The sequence below is a fragment of the Pseudophryne corroboree genome, chromosome 3 (assembly GCF_028390025.1).
Source record: "Pseudophryne corroboree isolate aPseCor3 chromosome 3, aPseCor3.hap2, whole genome shotgun sequence".
Taxonomy (NCBI): Eukaryota; Metazoa; Chordata; class Amphibia; order Anura; family Myobatrachidae; genus Pseudophryne; species Pseudophryne corroboree.
The window spans coordinates 34,844,840-34,870,474 of record NC_086446.1 but is presented as its reverse complement, the minus strand read 5'-3'; the positions used below and the strand labels follow the sequence as shown (position 1 = coordinate 34,870,474).

General features: G+C 46.6%; 2 protein-coding genes across 8 annotated transcripts in view; one reads left to right on the top strand and one right to left on the bottom strand.

The window, feature by feature from the left end:
- LOC135054629 (zinc finger protein 883-like) overlaps positions 1-18,978 on the bottom strand; it is a 57,920-nt gene extending 38,942 nt beyond the window's left edge. For 2 of the 4 annotated variants that reach the window (XM_063957840.1, XM_063957841.1), the window contains exons 1-2: positions 18,918-18,978; positions 420-546 (exon numbers count right to left, since the gene is read on the bottom strand). The gene's annotated coding sequence lies outside the window, so the exon portion shown is untranslated. Of the gene's footprint in view, positions 1-409; positions 547-18,139; positions 18,194-18,917 lie in introns of those variants that run through there. The other 2 variants (XM_063957838.1, XM_063957839.1) reach the window with 2 other exon arrangements.
- LOC135054631 (gastrula zinc finger protein XlCGF26.1-like) overlaps positions 18,386-25,635 on the top strand; it is a 162,118-nt gene continuing 154,868 nt past the window's right edge. Inside the window, exons 1-2 of one of the 4 annotated variants that reach the window (XM_063957843.1) lie at positions 18,386-18,445; positions 19,678-19,782. In XM_063957843.1, the coding sequence (XP_063813913.1) occupies positions 19,722-19,782 (61 nt within the window). In that variant the 5' untranslated portion in view covers positions 18,386-18,445; positions 19,678-19,721. Of the gene's footprint in view, positions 18,446-18,475; positions 18,887-19,078; positions 19,249-19,287; positions 19,553-19,677; positions 19,783-25,635 lie in introns of those variants that run through there. The other 3 variants (XM_063957846.1, XM_063957844.1, XM_063957847.1) reach the window with 3 other exon arrangements.

Here is a 25,635-nt window from a genome sequence, read left to right as displayed (position 1 = left end):
AATGTCCCATTCCCAGCAGTCACCTCTCCAGTCATCACCCAGACACATCCCCTGATGTTACTGTATAATGTCCCATTCCCAGCAGTCACCTCTCCAGTCATCACCCAGACACATCCCCTGGTGTTACTGTATAATGTCCCATTCCCAGCAGTCACCTCTCCAGTCATCACCCAGACACATCCCCTGATGTTACTGTATAATGCCCCATTCCCAGCAGTCACCTCTCCAGTCATCACCCAGACACGTCCCCTGGTGTTACTGTATAATGTCCCATTCCCAGCAGTCACCTCTCCAGTCATCACCCAGACACACCCCCTGGTGTTACTGTATAATGTCCCATTCCCAGCAGTCACCTCTCCAGTCATCACCCAGACACATCCCCTGGTGTTACTGTATAATGTCCCATTACCAGCAGTCACCTCTCCAGTCAGCAGCGGAATGATCTTGTTGGTGAGTTCCAGGATCTTCTGGTCATTGCGTCTCTCATGTATCAGTGAGTGAGGCGGAGGCACAACTGGGAAGTGTCTTCTTCACTACTGTATAATCCTGTGTATTGAGAGAGACAACTTTGGAAAATTAATTAAAAGTTTGTTTAATTATGCAAAAAATAAAAATACAGCCGTGTAGGAGTAGTAGGCTGTAATACTGTAACACTATTTTTTAATGTAAAGAATCCCACAGAGGCTGCTGGTCACACCTAATATTACCAGATACATCCAAATGTACATGCCTGATATACAAACTTCTATGAAATGTTTATAAAATATATCTGGGTGCCTCCTAGAGACCAGAGGCAGCGTAGACTCCCAGACCCCTCACATGTCCCTGTTTTATTACTATAGATATAAGTAATGTCACTGTGACACTCCTAGATCCCCTCACCTACCCAGTCATGTCCCTGTATTATTACTAGATATAAGTGATGTCACTGTGACACTCCTAGATCCCTTCACCTCCACAGTCATGTCCCTGTATTATTACTATAGATATAAGTGATGTCACTGTGACACTCCCAGATCCCCTCACCCCCCCAGTCATGTCCCTGTATAATTACTATAGACATAAGTGGTCACTGTGACACTCCCAGATCACCTCACCTCCCCAGTCATGTCCCTGAATTATTACTATAGATATAAGTGATGTCACTATGATGCTCCCAGATCCACTCACCTCCCCAGTAATGTCCCTGTATAATTACTATAGACATAAGTGATGTCACTGTGACACTCCCAGATACCCTCACCTCCTCAGTCATGTCCCTGTATTATTACTATAGATATAAGTGATGTCACTGTGTGTGGCCAGAGACTAACCATCCACACGTGTAATGGCAGCCGCGGCACTGAAGGGGTTAATCCTCAGCTGCCAGGCACCATTTGGACAATAGGCGTTTGGAGTCACTGTTAAACGTACTTACGGCGCTGGGCGCGGACTGTTTAAAAATATGTTTAATGATGTGTTTTATCATGTCATATGTAGTGCTCTGTGCACAATTGTAGGATTGCATGTTTAAATGTATTTATATTTAAGATGTGGTCACCTGTATTTTAAAGGGAAAAATGCACTTACTATATCTGTCTGAATAAGGATCTCCTATCTTCTGGGAATAGGAAGTGGCATGCTAATCACCTCTGCTAGCAGAGAGGTGTGAATGACAAAACCCTTTTGATGTTGTACAGTGCACGGCAGATAATGGCTGTGAGTGGCAGATTGGGTTGGGAACCTGTATTTATTTATGTAGCTGGTTTCATTGATATACGAATCCTGAATGGTAGATGCAGGAAGGAATAACATTTGTTTGGGAAATAAAATACAAACCGTATTTGAAGCTATGTGATAAATTTATCAATAGTGAATGTTAAAACTGATAACAAACGTCTGTGGGACAGGAAAGAGGAAATTGTTTTATTTATTTATTTATTTGTATTTTGTGCGATAACCTGATTGGTTGGAGAAGACGGGGAGGGCTTACCCCCCTGTTGTACTGTGTGGAAAATTGACATAAAAAGGAGGCCTGCGAGCATCCAGAGTGTATTGGCACCAGTACATCTTGCTGTACTGCTAAGTTCTTTTCAGAACTGTTTGTTGGCATTAAAACATTATCTGCCTGAAGAAGATTGCGTCATCTTGTGACCTACAGGGCTATGCGAAACCTAGCCCCGTTCACCGGCTGTCCAGGGTGAACCAGCGTCTCCAAGTTCCGCCTTCCTCCACATACCGGTAAAGGCCTAGTCAGTGACTAGTGGGGATTTGTCAACACCACACAGGTGTGGTAAGGCAGCGTGTCGGAACATACAGAGCAGAACCGTGGTTCCAAACGCCACGGCAGGTTAGGAGTTTGGTGGTGGCAGCATAAACCCGCCCACTGCGCAGTGGGAGGAGTCAGTAACAGGCGGTTACTGGGAATCCCCTATGTGGCCAGGTCCCGTGTGACCTAAACATCCATTCTGTGTACTGGGGACGCAACGCGAAAGCGGTGAGGGCTTTCGTACGGTACCATCCAGTCACACTGTGACACTCCCAGATCCCCTCACCTCCCCAGACATGTCCCTGTATTATTACTATAGATATAAGTGATGTCACTGTGACGCTCCCAGATCCCCTCACCTACCCAGTCATGTCCCTGTACTATTACTATAGATATGTGATGTCACTGTGACCCTCCCAGATCCCCTCACCTCCCCAGTCATGTCCCTGTATTATTACTATAGATATAAGTGATGTCACTGTGACACTACCAGATCCTCTCACCTACCCAGTCATGTCCCTGTATTATTACTATAGATATAAGTGATGTCACTGTGACACACCCAGATCCCCTCACCTCCCCTCATGTCCCTGTATTATTACTATAGATATATGTGATGTCACTGTGACGCTCCCAGATCCCCTCACCTACCCAGTCATGTCCCTGTACTATTACTATAGATATAAGTGATGTCACTGTGACACTCCCAGATCTCCTCACCTTCCCAGTCAGTAGGTAGATGATCTCCAGCGTGAGATTTAGTGTCCTCATATTTGGTTCAATTTAGTCCACTTATATTCTGTAGTAATTCCCACAAATACATTGCATACAAATTTTCCTGCTCCAGTAATATCACACCCAGATCACTATACACAGGTCACACTGACATCAAACACCTGATACACACTGATCACTATACACAGGTCACACTGATATCACACCCAGATCACTAAATACAGGTCACATTGATATCACACTCAGATCACTATAAACAGGTCACACCCGATCATTATACACAGGGCACAACCTGGTCACTATACACAGGTCACACTGATATCACACCCAGATCATTATACACAGGTCACACTGATATCAAACCCTGGACACTATACACAGGTCACACGGATATCACACCCAGATCACTACACACAAGTCATACTGATCACTATACACAGGTCACACTGATATCACACCCTGACCACTATACACAGGTCACACTGATATCACACCCTGATCACTATACACAGGTCACACTGATATCACACCCAGATCACTATACACAGGTCACACTGATATCATACCCAGATCACTATACACAGGTCACACCCTGGTCACTATACACAGGTCACACTGATATCACACCCTGACCACTATACACAGGACACACTGATATCATACCCAGATCATTATACACTGGTCACATTGATATCACACCCAGATCACTATATACAGGTCACACTGATATCACACCCAGCTCACTATACACAGGTCACACTGATATCACACCCTGGACACTATACACAGGTCACACTAATATCACGCCCAGATCACTATACACAGGTCACACTGATATCATACCCAGATCACTATACACTGGTCACACTAATATCACGCCCAGATCACTATACACAGGTCACACTGATATCATACCCAGATCACTATACACTGGTCACACTAATATCACACCCAGATCACTATACACAGGTCACACTGATATCACACCCAGATCACTATACACAGGTCACACTGATATCATACCCAGATCACTATACACAGGTCACACTGATATCACACCCAGCTCACTATACACAGGTCACACTGATATCACACCCTGATCACTATACACAGGTCACACTGATATCATACCCAGATCACTATACACAGGTCACACTGATATCACACCCAGCTCACTATACACAGGTCACACTGATATCACACCCAGCTCACTATACACAGGTCACACTGATATCACACCCAGCTCACTATACACAGGTCACACTAATATCACGCCCAGATCACTATACACAGGTCACTTCATGGTCACTATACACAGGTCATACTGATATCACAACCAGATCATTATACACAGGTCACACTGATATCACACCCAGATCACTATATACAGGTCACACTGATATCACACCCAGATCACTATACACAGGTCACACTGATATCACACCCTGGACACTATACACAGGTCACACTAATATCACGCCCAGATCACTATACACAGGTCACACTGATATCACACCCAGATCACTATACACAGGTCACACTGATATCATACCCAGATCACTATACACAGGTCACACTGATATCATACCCAGATCACTATACACTGGTCACACTAATATCACGCCCAGATCACTATACACAGGTCACACTGATATCACACCCAGATCACTATACACAGGTCACACTGATATCATACCCAGATCACTATACACAGGTCACACTGATATCACACCCTGGACACTATACACAGGTCACACTAATATCACGCCCAGATCACTATACACAGGTCACATCATGGTCACTATACACAGGTCATACTGATATCACACCCCGATCATTATACACAGGTCACAACCTGGTCACTATACACAGGTCACACTGATATCACACCCTGATCATTATACATAGGACACACTGAAATCACACCCTGGACACTATACACAGGTCACTATACACAGGTCACACTAATATCACGCCCAGATCACTATACACAGGACACACTGACATCACACCCAGATTATTATACACAGGTCACACTGATATCACACCCAGATCACTATATACAGGTCACACTGATATCACACCCTGACCACTATACACAGGTCACACTGATATCACACCCTGATCACTATAAACAGGTCACACGGATATCACACCCAGATCACTATATACAGGTCACACTGATATCACACCCTGACCACTATACACAGGTCACACTGATATCACACCCTGATCACTATAAACAGGTCACACTGATATCACAAAGGTCACACTGATATCACACCCCGATCATTATACATAGGTCACAACCTGGTCACTATACACAAGTCACACCCTGGTCACTATACACAGGTCACACTAATATCATGCCCAGATCACTATACACAGGTCACACTGATATCACGCCCAGATCCCTATACACAGGTCACAGGTCCGTCGGGCAGCTCGGCAGCGGATCGTTAAATGTGTAGGGCCCATAACAGTAAAGGCTGGTATACACGGGAAAGATGTGTGCTGAGCGGACCGCTCAGCACACATCTCTCCCGCGCTCAGCACAGTGCGATGTGTGCTGAGCGATGCGGGGGAGACGGGGGGGGAGCGCTCATTTAATCCGCATGCAGGCTCAATCTAGCACCGGCGATAGCTATCACTGTGGGCAGTGCCGTTTCTTGCGGCGGGCGAGCCGTGCAACCGCACGGGGCGCCCGCCACGGCACTTCCTGAGCACTTTCAAACCCCCCTCCCCTCTTCTCCCGAGTGCCCAGCTCGGGGGGCGGGATTTCGCGGAATGACGCGTTTGCGTTGTGACGTCACGACGCAATCGCGTAATTCCTCGAAACCCCGCCCCCCGAGCTGGGCACTCGGGAGGAGGGAGAAGGGGGAGCCAAGACGGCCAGCGCTGCGCAGACGAGGGAGAGGCGGCTGAAGAGCGGGAAGAACCGCTTCAAATGTAAGTCATCCCCTCTCCCTCTCTCTCCCTCCCTCCCCCCAACCACCACCTGCCGTACTGTGTAAAATGGGGTCACTTGTCTGCCGGAATGTGTAAAATAGGGACACCTGTCTGCCGGAATGTGTAAAATGGGGGCACGTGCCTGCCGCAATGTGTAAAATAGGGACACTTTCCTGCCGCAATGTGTAAAATAGGGACACTTGTCTGCCGGAATGTGTAAAATAGGGACACCTGTCTGCCGGAATGTGTAAAATAGGGACACCTGTCTGCCGGAATGTGTAAAATGGGGACACTTTCCTGCCGCAATGTGTAAAATGGGGGCACGTGCCTGCCGGAATGTGTAAAATAGGGACACCTGTCTGCCGGAATGTGTAAAATGGGGACACTTTCCTGCCGCAATGTGTAAAATGTGAACACTTGCCTGCCGTACGGTGTAAAATGGGGGCACGTGAATGCCGCAATCTGTAAAATGGGGACACTTTCCTGCCGCAATGTGTAAAATGGGGGCACGTGCCTGCCACAATGTGTAAAATGGGGACACTTGCCTACCGTGCTGTGTAAAATGGGGACACTTGCCTGCCGTGCTGTGTAAAATGAGGTCGCGTGCCTGCTGTAATGTGTAAAATGAGGACTTTCTTTTTTTTAATCGTGTGGTGGCCGTGATGATGAGATCAGATGAGGCCACACCCATCTTAACAAAGCCACGCCTATTTTAACAAGAACACGCCCCCTTGCCGGGAGCGCACTCATACTTTTCCTCTGTATATCGATTATGTGAATGGGGGTGGGGGCGCATTTTTAAATCTCGCACTGGGAGCCAAATTGGCTAGAAACGGCCCTGACTGTGGTGGGTACACACAAGTGATCTGTGTTTAAAATCTAAGCAATCTAGTCAGATTGCTTAGATTTTAAGCATGGATCTCTCCGTGAGTACCCCCCTTAATAATAACAACAGGACACCACAGGCTGATTCCCCTCTATTATAATAATAATAATAATAATAATAATAATGTAACCCCTATTAAGTGACTATTTAGTTATGGTTACTAATTTATCTACACATATACAGTGCCTCCACCCAAGTTTATATTAGATATATGTATATCTTGCTGGGGTAAATTTGGGAAAAACCCCTAAACAAATTGTTGTTGTTTTATATTTTTCAGATTTACCCACGTACCTTCGATTTCTACTGTTTTCTTCTATCACCATCACATCAGGTAAGTAATCACAACTCACTGCATTCCTTTTAGTATAATTAAAATATTTATATATTCTATAACATCACCAAACTAGCCTAAATTAATAAACTCTAAATAGACAGTATTATGTTTATATATTATAACATGTCTCATTAATATAATATATATATATATATATATATCAATACTCATCCAATTCATATTAACACAGTTAATTATTATACAGAAACAGATGAATGAAAATTAATGTCCCAGTCCTGCCAATTATATATATATATGCATATATATCTATCTGTAGGAGCTCTTGCACTTTTTTTAGTTGTATAGTCTAGGTAGAATAGTTTCTTGTTCTAAATGGGATGTGAATTCCTTTCCATTGATATTTAAAAGAACAAAATATAACTCATTCCATAGACAGTATCCATATTATTAGTTACATTCAGATGAAAGCTACTTGTAACACTGTCTTCCTGGTCTGCAACAAAGATGATACTAATGTATCCATATAAATTACTCCTTCAAGGTAAATACTACCATTCAGCAGAGAGGTTATTTCCTTTTCTATCCTCTAGATGTCACTGGTGTTGTACTCCTTTATCTTTTTCCAAGTGATAGTTAATCTGTGAATATACCACAACCTTTGATGTTGATATATCTCTAATAATCCTCTGTGTGGGTATCCAACTGTTGACTAATACCCTCTATAATGTATTAGTAAGACTCCTTACTTGAAGAGGTTTGTTATAACTAGGGGATGTGTGCAATTATAGGTAGTCCAAAATACTTAATAGGTACTGGCTTTACCATCCCTTTTTTGTTCCGTTGAGGGTACTGGCTATGGTATATACTTCAGGTAACTTATTATACTCACTCCATTTTCCTATTACTTGTAAAATCAGTGCATTAAACTCTCTTTGTCATGTGGTATCGTTTGTTGAGTTAAACTGTTCTCTATATAATAGCTGAGAGTCTGAGTGTGAGGACTTTGTTCCCTCCTGAGATATTAAATCAACAATAGTTATTAATTCACAGACCTTAGTTGTCTTCACAACGAGCTCCTGCTCGTTGCCTTTTCGTTTCAATAATGGCCACTCCCCCTTTCTTTCTCATGTGTGGCCACTGTACTTGAGAGGTAGCTAATACGATGTATGGGGCCGTCAGTTGCCCACACCAATCAGGATCCACCTCTGGGGACGGGCTATCACTAATGCTGCTGCTGAATATCATACTATTAGGAGTATTGGGGCAGGCACCAGCAAACTGACTTATATAACGGGTAGCGCTTCCTAATGCTATATGGGAGGCAGTTTGTAAGGGTAATAATCTCTGAGACTGCTCCAGCAGCTAGGGATAGACAGCAGATGCTGGTCTAATTTGCAGCTCTAACTAGAAGGCAACTAACAAGCTATAATGTGACGTACCACACCGGGGAGGGAGGTGTCAAGGACACACCTGGTCGCTTATGAGCTCGGATGGCTGCTGATAGGTAACGGTCCATGAGGTGGGCAGCGCCAAATAGAGGGAGTGTTAGCCGAAGTGGCTCCTCACATCGGAGCCTGGGAGGCAGTTAAAAACAAAGTCCCGGGTATGGGCAGCTGGAACAGGTGGGAGGTGTTGTGGAGGCGGCGTCTCAGCTCGGAGCGCAGGGGACGGCTGAGTGGCAACTTTCCGGAGATGGGCAGCGGCAACAGGTAGGAGGTGTTGTGGAGGCGGCGTCTCAGCTCGGAACTCAGGAGGCGGCTGAATGGCAAGTGTCACTGTGGGGGCAGCGCTGGCAGTCGGCAGTGTAAAACTGAGGCGGACCCTATCCCCGTGATACCCATACCTGTCCTAGCGGGGGGCAGTTAACGATGAGTGACAAAAGAGTCCGTGGGTCAACAGAGGGGTGAGTGTTCTTACCAGGATGTACCGCTACATTGTCCGATCTCTGAGGCGCTCTCCTTCTTCATCCCCACAGTGGACGGCCTCTCCTCCTGCTGCTCACCTCTTGTCCCCTTCGGCGGGTGTCGGCAAACCCGCTTCTCCGCTCTGTCTTCCAGCCGCTGTTCTTCTCAAATCTTCCGGTGCTATATCTCCGGACTGAGTCACACTTCTTCTCCCCCGCTCCTGCTGAATGTTCACCTCACAGCTCTCTGAAGCAGGGCAGGAAGAGAGAGAAGTCGCGCTCACCAGAGTGGCACCAATCTGTCCCCTAAGGTACCGTTATCCTTCCTTTTATACTGGTTACAGGGGGTCTCGAGAGCTCACCTTTTCCCGCTCAGGTCGCGAGACACCCCTCAATCCTCCGGTCTCGTGCTCCCCCATCAGTGCATTCAGTGACAGTTAATCTAATCCATCTCTGACTGAGGCTCGAGACAAGGGTCTTTTCCCGCTTCATAATAAGCAGGGCATAGTCTTAGTTACCTCACCACAGGTGTACAACAAATTAATTCAACATAACAGTATAATTATATAATTATATATATATATATATATATGGATATACATCTTTAGTCAAATAATGGTCAGGTTTACAATACTCAATATTATATTGTGTCAAAATATATATATATATTAACCGTTAAGGGTCACATTTCTCCCCCTGGTGATCTGGTAAATACTAACGCTAACTGGAAACTGAGGATAATTTCAAAGATCACCACCAGATTCGATTATACTAATTTACTGAACCAACATATAAATATACAGGTTAACGGATTGGTAGCGGTTAACTAGTTACATGTCTCCTCTATTTAGTATACCCAAAATAAGGCCAACAATGTACAATATTGGACTGAAGAAGTAAAGGTTTATGAGTAGGATATCCTAACCGGTCATAAGTAAAAACGGTTGTAGGTCTACGCAGTCTTTGTGGTCTAGGACGGCATCCCTCTCCCCCAACTACTGGGGGTTCCATATCTAAACTAGTAGGAGGATAAGTAAATAAGTCACTTTCTTGTGGAGCGAGATTGGGGCTATCATGAAAGTCACTCCAATCATCCGTAATAGGTGTATTTTCTTCATCGGGAGGGGATATATCGTTGAATACTGGAGAAAATTGTACTTCTTTTTCAAAAGAAGCACTTTCCGGACTTCCATGACTATAAAAGTATCCTAATTCGGTTGATGGACAGTCATCCACACTATTTTCTTCAACGGACATAGGAGAAGAAGCTGGAATGGGTTGATTACTATCCTTCAAGTCAGAGCTATTTTCCCTTTCTAGGTCACTTGGAAAATATACATCCTGTCCAACGGGTAACAAATGATTCCGGTGATAGGTGAGGATTGGTCCATCACCTTTTTCTGAGGTAAGTCTATACACCGGAATATCAGGTAACTTTTCCACAATTCGGTAAGGAGTCTCATGCCACTTATTCATTAATTTTTGACGTTTTGGACATCCAAGTCTTCTAAGGAGTACTCTATCTCCTGGAAGCAAAATATGTTCAATTACTTTCTGGTTGTACAGTCTCTGATTTTTTTCTCCTTGTTTCTTGGAAGCCAGGGTAGCAACTTCAAAAGCTTCATTAAGTTCTTTTCTGAGTTTCCGGACATATTGAGTGTGAGAGGATGAATTGACCTTATGGGGAGATATTCCTAGACTAATATCGATGGGCAATCGGGCTTCTCGCCCAAACATAAGTACATAGGGGGAATACCCAGTGGCCTCATTTTTGGTACAATTGTAGGCATGGACAAGATGAACTATATGATGTTTCCACTGCAGTTTGGATTTAGGATCCAGGGTTCCCAACATGTTCAATAGAGTTCGGTTGAACCTTTCAGGCTGAGGGTCTCCTTGGGGATGATAGGGAGAAGTACGTGACTTCCTTATTCCACAACATTCACACAGCTCTTTAATGAGATTACTTTCAAAGTCACGTCCTTGATCTGTGTGAATTCTGGCTGGTAGCCCATAATGAACAAAAAACTTTTCCCATAGGGTTTTAGCAACGGTTATAGCTTTTTGGTTTGGGGTCACAAAAGCTTGAGCGTATCGAGTGAAGTGATCGGTGATAACCAGTACATTGCTGTCTTGTCCATTGGGTCCTTGAAAAGACAAGAAATCAATGCATACCAGTTCTAATGGTCCAGTACTACTTAGATTTACTAATGGAGCTGCATGCATAGGTAAGGTTTTTCTTAAAATGCAGTTTCGACACGGTTTGCAGTATTGTGCGATCTCGGCATTCATTAGAGGCCAATACATTCTATCACTGATAAGGGCTTGGGTTTTATCATAGCCTACATGGCCATGGTTATCATGTAAGGAGGATACAATTAAAGGAACAAATACTGCAGGAAGGACCAATTGAAATTTTACTTCTCCATTAGCTCTTTGAGTCTTGCGATATAATATTCCTTGTCGAAATATTAATTTCTTTCTTTGTTGGATTAGGGTCTTTAGAGAATTTGACAGAGAACTGAAGCTGATGCTTGAAGGACCGGTCTGCAGATACTTGATGATCACTGAAATAGTGGGATCATGACGTTGTTCCAGTCTCATTTGTTCCTTGGTGATCATTGGCAGATGTTTTATTTCAGCTTTATTTATCCAACAATACATGGAGGGAAGGACTGTTTCAGATGCTCCCAATGTGCAAACAGTTGCCTTGTAGTAGGTGTTCAGGGTTAAAATCTGCTGACATAGACTACTAAGGGCTGGTGCAGGTACCTCCACCCAATCATCATTATCGCTGGTAGTTGGGGAATGAGGTATTCGTGACAAAGCATCGGCGTCGGTATTGTGAATTCCAGGCTTATATTTTAGGGTGAAATTGTAGTTGGATAAGGCAGCCAACCATCTATGACCCGTGGCATCTAATTTGGCTGTTGTATTTATGTAGGTAAGCGGATTATTGTCTGTATGAACAGAAAATTTGGCCCCATATAGGTAGTCGTGAAACTTATCAACAATAGCCCATTTAAGTGCAAGAAATTCCAGTTTGTGCACTGCATAGTTTTTTTCACTATTAGATAGTCCTCGGCTGACATAAGCAATAGGTCGACATTTATCCTGTTGTGTTTGGTACAAGACTCCCCCCAATCCCTCAAAAGAAGCGTCAATGTGTACTTCATACGGTAACTCTGGATTGGCATATGCTAGTACCGGTGATTGTGTTAAACAAGATTTCAGTTGTTGAAATGCAGCTTCACACTCAGGTGTCCATCTATCACCAAAATTTTCTTGTGGCTTAAAGTACAATCTTTGAGTCGTAAAACTTTTACTGGCCTTGTTTTTTCCTACAGGGGGATATCCCTTGGTCAGTTCAGTGAGGTCCCGAGCTATTTTGGAATAATTGGGTACAAACCGCCTATAATACCCACAAAATCCCAAAAAAGAACGTAGATCTTTTAGATTGGCTGGGCGAGACCATCCCTTCACAGCCTCCACTTTGCCAGGGTCCGTAGATATTCCTTCTCGGTTTACAACATGGCCTAGATAGGTCACTGTACTTTGACACATTTTGCATTTGTCGATGGATAACTTCAACCCGCGTTGATGTAATCGGTCTAAAACTTTCAAGAGTCTATCATTATGTTCTTCTAGTGTTTTTCCAAATACAATAATGTCATCCAAATATACAATCACTTCTCGGTAACACATATCCCCAACTGTTTGTTCCATGGTGCGTTGAAAAGTAGCTGGGGCTCCTTTAATCCCTTGGGGCATCTTCAGGAATTCAAAGAAGCCAATGGGACAAATAAATGCAGTTTTAGCGCGATCCTCCGGATGCATCGGAATTTGATAATATCCACATCTGAGATCCAGAATAGAAAACCACTGGCTTCCTTGGAGACAGTCCAACGCTTCTTCTATTTTAGGAACAGTATATTGATCCACTACAGTCCGATTGTTTAAGGTGCGATAATCAATACATAAACGGATATCTCCATTTTTCTTCCTAGCTACTACAATTGGTGAGGCGTAGGAACTTTCGGAGTCAGCAATGATGTTATTCTCCAACAGATGCTTTAAATGCTGCCGAACGTCATCAAAGTCAGCAGGAGCCAATCGACGAGACCGTTCCCTAAATGGACTCTCATCTTGTAGTTTAATTCTATGTTTAATGCCAGTAGCTGTTCCTAAATCCCAATCTCCAACGGAGAACACAGATTCACGATGGATGAGATGTTGCAATAGTTGGTCTCTTTCTACTTGTGAAATGTCACTGCCGACGAAACAATGTTGCAACTTATTGAGAAAAGATTCATCCTCTACTGAGAATGTTATATTATTTTCTGGAACTATCAGAGAAGTCGACACCTTCATTGTTGTTCCATAAACCTGGCAGATATCTGTTTTCTGAATATCCTCCTGAAGTCTTGCTTGCTCCATACACCAATCAGATAATGTCCTGAATAAATGGGAGTTGGTTCCTACAATAACAGTTACCACCCCTTGATCAGAAGGAGGGTCAGGACAAACTAGAGCCAAAAATGGGAATGATTGCTTAGGGTTTCCTACTTCCATGGGAAATTCAATTTGGGTAACAACATATCCTAAATATGGGTATTTTTGATTACTTAACCCCCATATTACTAGTCCATCAAATGCTAAAAGGGGAAGGTGGGATAAATGTTGCTGGTACCAACTTTCAAAAATAATGGATACTTGTGATCCACTATCCAGTAATACATTGCAGGGCTGTCCATCAATAATTGCTTGTACCATAGGAGCCTTTCCTATAATTCCATCTGGAATTACATTAGACCACTGGGTACTCCCCATTGCACACACATTTACAAGTTGGGCGTCGATGCGGGGTTCATCGGCGTCCCGTTGGAGTTTTCCGTCATTGTTGAAGATCTTTCTACCCTAGCGGGGTTCCGTCGTATACTTCCCACTTGAATGCATTCGAAAGCTCGATGACCAATCTGTCCACAATTATAACAAGTGAAGTTGTTGTAATTACTCCTATTATCATTCCTCCTATTGATCCCCCTTCCTCTTCCCAGGGGAGTTATAGCAGGGGATGCAGATAGATTGGTTTGGAGGGAAATCAATTGATCTAGTTTTCGATTTTGTTCTTCCATTAAGTTATATAATTTTTCAGATGCTAAGGCATTTTCAGTTACCGGCAATACTACTTTGACCCGTTTCACATTTTTTTCTCTATTCTCAATCTGTACTTCCTCCAACTTCACTTCCTTAATCAATTCTCCTAACGTGAAAGGAGGACTCCTGGCCAGACTACACCTCAATCTCTGTGCTACCGGATTGCTGGTAAGATCTCCACGCAGAAGATGTTTCATTCTCCATTCATCTATGTCCTTAACTTCTATTCCCCCTTTGTCCAAGAGCTTATACAGGATTTTATCTATTCTATAGATATATTTAGTAAGAGATTCATTAGGTTCCTGATAAGTATGATTCAGTCTTGCCAGAATATCACCAACATCCTCTAATGTTCCGAATGAATAATCTAATGCCTCAAAGTAATCTTTTAGGGTGGAGTTAGGGTTACTTCTTCTTGTAGCATGTATAATGCCCATAGCGGGCCCCCTTAAACTCTCAACGATCCTTTGTTTTTTTATGTGCTCGGGGCATCGCCATTCTTCTGACTGTTGAGTAGCTGTTTCTTTCCAGGTATCATAATTTTCTTCCCCTGCCGGCACTGGCAGAATTCCAGAAAATATTCTTAATCTTCTATATCCTCCCTCATAGTGCCATCGTTCAAAATGACTAACAACCTTGTCCATTACCGCATCTACATTCTGTTCAGTACCATCTTCCCCTCTAGGAATGTCTGTTGCTGGCTCCCCAGTGATAGAATAACTACCCCCAATATTCCCTTCTTCCTCTGCATTTGTTCTACTATCGCATTCTACCGGTGCTTCTTCACTTAGGTCTTGTGGAATCATAGGCCAAATAATTTGTAATCTTCTACCTGTAACATTCTCTAGCATAATGTTGGCAGGGATTAATGATGGATCCAATTCATTACTGTTGGTTAATAATACAGCACATATCACTCCCAAATTACCTCTCCATTTATCACATATGTATGGATCCTTAATCCCATACCATTTCTTTACTTCTTTAAGTATCGCCTCCTCAGATATATCTACAAGATTTCCTCCAATACCCACACTACATTTAATATCCACCCTCTTTCTTTTACCCCAATTATAAATATCCTCTCCATTTATGCACTCCATATTCGATCTCAGCAGTGCCTCCAAATGTAACCCCTATTAAGTGACTATTTAGTTATGGTTACTAATTTATCTACACATATACAGTGCCTCCACCCAAGTTTATATTAGATATATGTATATCTTGCTGGGGTAAATTTGGGAAAAACCCCTAAACAAATTGTTGTTGTTTTATATTTTTCAGATTTACCCACGTACCTTCGATTTCTACTGTTTTCTTCTATCACCATCACATCAGGTAAGTAATCACAACTCACTGCATTCCTTTTAGTATAATTAAAATATTTATATATTCTATAACATCACCAAACTAGCCTAAATTAATAAACTCTAAATAGACAGTATTATGTTTATATATTATAACATGTCTCATTAATATAATATATATATATATATCAATACTCATCCAATTCATATTAACACAGTTAATTATTATACAGAAACAGATGAATGAAAATTAATGTCCCAGTCCTGCCAATTATATATATATATATGCATATATATCTATCTGTAGGAGCTCTTGCACTTTTTTTAGTTGTATAGTCTAGGTAGAATAGTTTCTTGTTCTAAATGGGATGTGAATTCCTTTCCATTGATATTTAAAAGAACAAAATATAACTCATTCCATAGACAGTATCCATATTATTAGTTACATTCAGATGAAAGCTACTTGTAACACTGTCTTCCTGGTCTGCAACAAAGATGATACTAATGTATCCATATAAATTACTCCTTCAAGGTAAATACTACCATTCAGCAGAGAGGTTATTTCCTTTTCTATCCTCTAGATGTCACTGGTGTTGTACTCCTTTATCTTTTTCCAAGTGATAGTTAATCTGTGAATATACCACAACCTTTGATGTTGATATATCTCTAATAATCCTCTGTGTGGGTATCCAACTGTTGACTAATACCCTCTATAATGTATTAGTAAGACTCCTTACTTGAAGAGGTTTGTTATAACTAGGGGATGTGTGCAATTATAGGTAGTCCAAAATACTTAATAGGTACTGGCTTTACCATCCCTTTTTTGTTCCGTTGAGGGTACTGGCTATGGTATATACTTCAGGTAACTTATTATACTCACTCCATTTTCCTATTACTTGTAAAATCAGTGCATTAAACTCTCTTTGTCATGTGGTATCGTTTGTTGAGTTAAACTGTTCTCTATATAATAGCTGAGAGTCTGAGTGTGAGGACTTTGTTCCCTCCTGAGATATTAAATCAACAATAGTTATTAATTCACAGACCTTAGTTGTCTTCACAACGAGCTCCTGCTCGTTGCCTTTTCGTTTCAATAATGGCCACTCCCCCTTTCTTTCTCATGTGTGGCCACTGTACTTGAGAGGTAGCTAATACGATGTATGGGGCCGTCAGTTGCCCACACCAATCAGGATCCACCTCTGGGGGACGGGCTATCACTAATGCTGCTGCTGAATATCATACTATTAGGAGTATTGGGGCAGGCACCAGCAAACTGACTTATATAACGGGTAGCGCTTCCTAATGCTATATGGGAGGCAGTTTGTAAGGGTAATAATCTCTGAGACTGCTCCAGCAGCTAGGGATAGACAGCAGATGCTGGTCTAATTTGCAGCTCTAACTAGAAGGCAACTAACAAGCTATAATGTGACGTACCACACCGGGGAGGGAGGTGTCAAGGACACACCTGGTCGCTTATGAGCTCGGATGGCTGCTGATAGGTAACGGTCCATGAGGTGGGCAGCGCCAAATAGAGGGAGTGTTAGCCGAAGTGGCTCCTCACATCGGAGCCTGGGAGGCAGTTAAAAACAAAGTCCCGGGTATGGGCAGCTGGAACAGGTGGGAGGTGTTGTGGAGGCGGCGTCTCAGCTCGGAGCGCAGGGGACGGCTGAGTGGCAACTTTCCGGAGATGGGCAGCGGCAACAGGTAGGAGGTGTTGTGGAGGCGGCGTCTCAGCTCGGAACTCAGGAGGCGGCTGAATGGCAAGTGTCACTGTGGGGGCAGCGCTGGCAGTCGGCAGTGTAAAACTGAGGCGGACCCTATCCCCGTGATACCCATACCTGTCCTAGCGGGGGGCAGTTAACGATGAGTGACAAAAGAGTCCGTGGGTCAACAGAGGGGTGAGTGTTCTTACCAGGATGTACCGCTACATTGTCCGATCTCTGAGGCGCTCTCCTTCTTCATCCCCACAGTGGACGGCCTCTCCTCCTGCTGCTCACCTCTTGTCCCCTTCGGCGGGTGTCGGCAAACCCGCTTCTCCGCTCTGTCTTCCAGCCGCTGTTCTTCTCAAATCTTCCGGTGCTATATCTCCGGACTGAGTCACACTTCTTCTCCCCCGCTCCTGCTGAATGTTCACCTCACAGCTCTCTGAAGCAGGGCAGGGAGAGAGAGAAGTCGCGCTCACCAGAGTGGCACCAATCTGTCCCCTAAGGTACCGTTATCCTTCCTTTTATACTGGTTACAGGGGGTCTCGAGAGCTCACCTTTTCCCGCTCAGGTCGCGAGACACCCCTCAATCCTCCGGTCTCGTGCTCCCCCATCAGTGCATTCAGTGACAGTTAATCTAATCCATCTCTGACTGAGGCTCGAGACAGGGGTCTTTTCCCGCTTCATAATAAGCAGGGCATAGTCTTAGTTACCTCACCACAGGTGTACAACAAATTAATTCAACATAACAGTATAATTATATAATTATATATATATATATGGATATACATCTTTAGTCAAATAATGGTCAGGTTTACAATACTCAATATTATATTGTGTCAAAATATATATATATATATATATATTAACCGTTAAGGGTCACAATAATAATAACAACAACGATAATACAGCACTCGCTGCTCCCCCTGTATAATAATAATATTAATAGGCATCACCATATCAGTAGTTCTTCCCTCAGCACAATGTACTGGAAGCCTGCAGAGTTCGGAACGCACAGAGCGGAAGTCGGGTGGAACGCACAGGGCGGAAGCCGGGTGGAACGCAGAGAGCGGAAGCCGGGTGGAACGCAGAGAGCGGAAGCCGGGTGGAACGCAGAGAGCGGAAGCCGGGTGGAACGCAGAGAGCGGAAGCCGGGTGGAACGCACAGGGCGGAAGCCGGGTGGAACGCACAGGGCGGAAGTCGGGTGTGGAACGCACAGGGCGGAAGTCGGGTGTGTAGCGCTCCGGGCGGAGGACTGGCGGTAAGTACATACATAGAGATACGGGGAGGGATATAACACGGTGCAGGCAGCGGGTGTGGGGCCTGGAAGGGGCTGCAGTCTCCTACCAGCACCCTGCGGGCCGGACACCCCTCTCACAGCTCCGGGGCTGCCCTGTACCTATTGCTGCTGCTCCCTGCACCTTACCCCGAGGGGCCCCGCGTCACCTCATATGCACTATATGCCCCCCAAGCCCATTGTGTGCCTTACTGCCATCATTAGCCGCCTCTCTAAGGCTGAGACGCCATGTCTGTGATTCCCAAGGCCGGAGCGCTGTATAAGTAACCCCCTAGGTTTGAGCTGTGACCTGTTGCTGCCCCCGTCCCCCTCATCGGTCTCTGTAGCTGCGGTGCTATATGTAGACTCTTCCAGTGAGATGCGGGTACCCTGTGTCATACACCTGTTATAGGCATACTAGACTAGGTAACCCTGTGTACAGCCTCCGTATACATACCTCCCAACATGACCACCTCCGGGACGGAATGAATGCTCTGCTCCTGGACTTTGCTCTTAATTTATGATTGCTGTCACCTGTGGTGAAACACCTTTCTTATTCATTAACCTGTTCAACACAGGTGATGGCAATTATAAATTAAGAGAAAAGTCCAGGAGCAGAGCATTGTGTCCTTCCTGGAGAGGGTCATGTTGGGAGGTATGCGGTATATATTGCTGTTCTGTGTTACCCTGGAGCAAAATGCACAGTGATGGAACAGAAGAGAAATCTAAATCAAATCAGTATTTGGTGTGACCGCCCTTTGCCTTCAAAACAGCATCAATTCTTCTAGGTACACTTGCACACAGTTTTGAAGGAACTCGGGCGGGAGGTTGTTCCAAACATCTTGGAGAACTCACCACAGATCTTCTGTGGGTGTAGGCTTGTTCAAATCAAGTAACAAATGCTTCATTCGCGCAGTCAGCTCCGTCTATTGCTCAGGTGGCTGCACTTGGGACAGACATCTTTCTTTTCTGCCATTAAAGATCCGTCACATGCAGAACAGATCCTGTGACCCTGCGTCTCCTACACTGTTACTGCCCCTGCCCTGAGCGCTCCTCTGGCAGCTGTTGGGGCACAGGCTCATGCTGGGTCAGGTAGATGGAATTAGTGACTTCTCCCCTGTATGATGTGTAGGGAATCTGTGTGTCCTATACACCTATGTACTACTGTGTGATCTCACTGGAGCCAGGTATTATTATCTGTTTTATGTGTTATTTAGGGTGACGACCCAATATTACTGTAGAAGATATAGAGACAGCGGAGATGTATGTGAGGGGAGATCAGCGGTGTAAGGAGGAGGAAATCCCTACAGATATCAGCACAGGTGAGTCAGTAATCACTTATTACAGAGAGGAGTCACATATTCTCCTACAGCAATCTCTTATTTTACACACTCTTATTACACGCCTCCTCCTCTCATTATATCACAGTGTACTACACACACATATACATATGATTGTTACAAGGGATATCACTGTTGTGATTCACTCATTGATCAATGGGCTGGACCCTGTGTGACATTACCCATAATCCTCCCTGTGCACTACTACGGGTGACATTACCCATAATCCTCCCTGTGCAATACTACAAGTGACGTTACCCATAATCCTCCCCGTGCACTACTACGGGTGACGTTACCCATAATCCTCCCTATGCACTACTACGGGTGACGTTACCCATAATCCTCCCTGTGCACTACTGCGGGTGACATTACCCATAAATCTCCCTGTGCACTACTACAGGTGACGTTACCCATAATCCTCCATGTGCATTAATATGGGTGACATTACCCATGCTCCTTACTCCTCCATCCCCCAGATACCACTACGGGTGACATTACGCATAATCCTCCCTGTGCACTACTGCGGGTGACATTACCCATAATTCTCCCTGTGCACTACTACGGGTGACATGACCCATAATCCTCCCTGTGCACTACTATGGGTGACGTTACCCATAATCCTCCCTGTGCACTACTACAGGTGACGTTACCCATAATCCTCCATGTGCGCTACTACAGGTGACATTACCCGTAATTCTCCATGTGCACTACTACAGGTGACATTACCCATAATCCTCCATGTGCATTACTACGGGTGACATTACCCGTGCTCCTTACTCCTCCATGCCCCAGATACCACTACGGGTGACATTACCCATAATCCTCCCTGTGCACTACTGCGGGTGACATTACCAATAATCCTCCCTGTGCACTACTACGGGTGACATGACCCATAATCCTCCCTGTGCACTACTATGGGTGACGTTACCCATAATCCTCCCTGTGCACTACTATGGGTGACGTTACCCATAATCCTCCCTGTGCACTACTACAGGTGACGTTACCCATAATCCTCCATGTGCGCTACTACAGGTGACATTACCCATAATTCTCCATGTGCACTACTACGGGTGACATGACCCATAATCCTCCCTGTGCACTACTATGGGTGACGTTACCCATAATCCTCCCTGTGCACTACTACAGGTGACGTTACCCATAATCCTCCATGTGCGCTACTACAGGTGACATTACCCATAATTCTCCATGTGCACTACTACAGGTGACATTACCCATAATCCTCCATATGTATTACTACGGGTGACATTACCCGTGCTCCTTACTCCTCCATCCCCCAGATACCACTACGGGTGACATTACCCATAATCCTCCCTGTGCACTACTGCGGGTGACATTACCAATAATCCTCCCTGTGCACTACTACGGGTGACATGACCCATAATCCTCCCTGTGCACTACTATGGGTGACATTACCGATAATCCTCCATGTGCATTACTACGGGTGACATTACCCGTGCTCCTTACTCTGTGGGTGATATAGGAAAGGAGGGATGCAGCTGACCGGCTCCTGTGACGTGTACACTAGGGGGTCTCCTGTGTGTCTCTATGGGTGATATAGGAAAGGAGGGATGCAGGTGACCGGCTCCTGTGACGTGTACACTAGGGGTCTCCTGTGCGTCTCTGTGGGTGATATAGGAAAGGAGGGATGCAGCTGACCGGCTCCTGTGACGTGTACACTAGGGGGTCTCCTGTGCGTCTCTGTGGCTGATATAGGAAAGGAGGGATGCAGCTGACCGGCTACTGTGACGTGTGCACTAGGGGGTCTCCTGTGCTTCTCTGTGGGTGATATAGGAAAGGAGGGATGCAGGTGACCGGCCCCTGTGACGTGTACACTAGGGGGTCTCCTCTGCGTCTCTGTGGGTGATATAGGAAAGGAGGGATGCAGGTGACCGGCCCCTGTGACGTGTACACTAGGGGGTCTCCTCTGCGTCTCTGTGGGTGATATAGGAAAGGAGGGATGCAGCTGACCGGCTCCTGTGACGTGTACACTAGGGGGTCTCCAGTGTGTCTCTGTGGGTGATATAGGAAAGGAGGGATGCAGGTGACTGGCTCCTGTGACGTGTACACTAGTGGGTCTCCTGTGTGTCTCTGTGGGTGATATAGGAAAGGAGGGATGCAGGTGACCGGCTCCTGTGACGTGTACACTAGGGGTCTCCTGTGTGTCTCTGTGGGTGATATAGGAAAGGAGGGATGCAGGTGACCGGCTCCTGTGACGTGTACACTAGGGGTCTCCTGTGCTTCTCTGTGGGTGATATAGGAAAGGAGGGATGCAGGTGACCGGCCCCTGTGACGTGTACACTAGGGGGTCTCCTCTGCGTCTCTGTGGGTGATATAGGAAAGGAGGGATGCAGCTGACCGGCTCCTGTGACGTGTACACTAGGGGTCTCCTGTGTGTCTCTGTGGGTGATATAGGAAAGGAGGGATGCAGCTGACCGGCTCCTGTGACGTGTACACTAGGGGGTCTCCTCTGTGTCTCTGTGGGTGATATAGGAAAGGAGGGATGCAGGTGACCGGCCCCTGTGACGTGTACACTAGGGGGTCTCCTCTGCGTCTCTGTGGGTGATATAGGAAAGGAGGGATGCAGCTGACCGGCTCCTGTGACGTGTACACTAGGGGGTCTCCAGTGTGTCTCTGTGGGTGATATAGGAAAGGAGGGATGCAGGTGACTGGCTCCTGTGACGTGTACACTAGTGGGTCTCCTGTGTGTCTCTGTGGGTGATATAGGAAAGGAGGGATGCAGGTGACCGGCTCCTGTGACGTGTACACTAGGGGTCTCCTGTGCTTCTCTGTGGGTGATATAGGAAAGGAGGGATGCAGGTGACCGGCCCCTGTGACGTGTACACTAGGGGGTCTCCTCTGCGTCTCTGTGGGTGATATAGGAAAGGAGGGATGCAGCTGACCGGCTCCTGTGACGTGTACACTAGGGGGTCTCCTGTGCGTCTCTGTGGGTGATATAGGAAAGGAGGGATGCAGGTGACCGGCTCCTGTGACGTGTACACTAGGGGTCTCCTGTGTGTCTCTGTGGGTGATATAGGAAAGGAGGGATGCAGCTGACCGGCTCCTGTGACGTGTACACTAGGGGGTCTCCTCTGCGTCTCTGTGGGTGATATAGGAAAGGAGGGATGCAGCTGACCGGCTCCTGTGACGTGTACACTAGGGGGTCTCCTGTGCGTCTCTGTGGGTGGTATAGGAAAGGAGGGATGCAGGTGACCGGCTCCTGTGACGTGTACACTAGGGGGTCTCCTGTGCGTCTCTGTGGGTGGTATAGGAAAGGAGGGATGCAGGTGACCGGCTCCTGTGACGTGTACACTAGGGGGTCTCCTGTGTGTCTCTGTGGGTGATATAGGAAAGGAGGGAGCAGCTGACCGGCTCCTGTGACGTGTACACTAGGGGGTCTCCTGTGCGTCTCTGTGGGTGATATAGGAAAGGAGGGATGCAGGTGACCGGCTCCTGTGACGTGTACACTAGGGGTCTCCTGTGTGTCTCTGTGGGTGATATAGGAAAGGAGGGAGCAGCTGACCGGCTCCTGTGACGTGTACACTAGGGGGTCTCCTGTGCGTCTCTGTGGGTGATATAGGAAAGGAGGGATGCAGCTGACCGGCTACTGTGACGTGTACACTAGGGGGTCTCCTCTGCGTCTCTGTGGGTGATATAGGAAAGGAGGGATGCAGGTGACCGGCCCCTGTGACGTGTACACTAGGGGGTCTCCTCTGCGTCTCTGTGGGTGATATAGGAAAGGAGGGATGCAGCTGACCGGCTCCTGTGACGTGTACACTAGGGGGTCTCCTGTGCGTCTCTGTGGGTGATATAGGAAAGGAGGGATGCAGGTGACCGGCCCCTGTGACGTGTACACTAGGGGGTCTCCTCTGCGTCTCTGTGGGTGATATAGGAAAGGAGGGATGCAGCTGACCGGCTCCTGTGACGTGTACACTAGGGGGTCTCCTCTGCGTCTCTGTGGGTGATATAGGAAAGGAGGGATGCAGGTGACCGGCTCCTGTGACGTGTACACTAGGGGGTCTCCTCTGCGTCTCTGTGGGTGATATAGGAAAGGAGGGATGCAGGTGACCGGCCCCTGTGACGTGTACACTAGGGGGTCTCCTCTGCGTCTCTGTGGGTGATATAGGAAAGGAGGGATGCAGCTGACCGGCTACTGTGACGTGTACACTAGGGGGTCTCCTCTGCGTCTCTGTGGGTGATATAGGAAAGGAGGGATGCAGGTGACCGGCCCCTGTGACGTGTACACTAGGGGGTCTCCTCTGCGTCTCTGTGGGTGATATAGGAAAGGAGGGATGCAGCTGACCGGCTCCTGTGACGTGTACACTAGGGGGTCTCCTGTGCGTCTCTGTGGGTGATATAGGAAAGGAGGGATGCAGGTGACCGGCCCCTGTGACGTGTACACTAGGGGGTCTCCTCTGCGTCTCTGTGGGTGATATAGGAAAGGAGGGATGCAGCTGACCGGCTCCTGTGACGTGTACACTAGGGGGTCTCCTCTGCGTCTCTGTGGGTGATATAGGAAAGGAGGGATGCAGGTGACCGGCTCCTGTGACGTGTACACTAGGGGGTCTCCTCTGCGTCTCTGTGGGTGATATAGGAAAGGAGGGATGCAGGTGACCGGCCCCTGTGACGTGTACACTAGGGGGTCTCCTCTGCGTCTCTGTGGGTGATATAGGAAAGGAGGGATGCAGCTGACCGGCTCCTGTGACGTGTACACTAGGGGGTCTCCTGTGCGTCTCTGTGGGTGATATAGGAAAGGAGGGATGCAGGTGACCGGCTCCTGTGACGTGTACACTAGGGGTCTCCTGTGCGTCTCTGTGGGTGATATAGGAAAGGAGGGATGCAGCTGACCGGCTCCTGTGACGTGTACACTAGGGGGTCTCCTCTGCGTCTCTGTGGGTGATATAGGAAAGGAGGGATGCAGGTGACCGGCCCCTGTGACGTGTACACTAGGGGGTCTCCTCTGCGTCTCTGTGGGTGATATAGGAAAGGAGGGATGCAGCTGACCGGCTCCTGTGACGTGTACACTAGGGGGTCTCCTGTGCGTCTCTGTGGGTGATATAGGAAAGGAGGGATGCAGGTGACCGGCTCCTGTGACGTGTACACTAGGGGGTCTCCTGTGCGTCTCTGTGGCTGATATAGGAAAGGAGGGATGCAGCTGACCGGCTCCTGTGACGTGTACACTAGGGGGTCTCCTGTGTGTCTCTATGGGTGATATAGGAAAGGAGGGATGCAGGTGACCGGCTCCTGTGACGTGTACACTAGGGGGTCTCCTCTGCGTCTCTGTGGGTGATATAGGAAAGGAGGGATGCAGCTGACCGGCTACTGTGACGTGTACACTAGGGGGTCTCCTCTGCGTCTCTGTGGGTGATATAGGAAAGGAGGGATGCAGGTGACCGGCCCCTGTGACGTGTACACTAGGGGGTCTCCTCTGCGTCTCTGTGGGTGATATAGGAAAGGAGGGATGCAGGTGACCGGCCCCTGTGACGTGTACACTAGGGGGTCTCCTCTGCGTCTCTGTGGGTGATATAGGAAAGGAGGGATGCAGCTGACCGGCTCCTGTGACGTGTACACTAGGGGGTCTCCTGTGCGTCTCTGTGGGTGATATAGGAAAGGAGGGATGCAGGTGACCGGCTCCTGTGACGTGTACACTAGGGGGTCTCCTGTGCGTCTCTGTGGGTGATATAGGAAAGGAGGGATGCAGGTGACCGGCTCCTGTGACGTGTACACTAGGGGGTCTCCTGTGTGTCTCTATGGGTGATATAGGAAAGGAGGGATGCAGCTGACCGGCTCCTGTGACGTGTACACTAGGGGGTCTCC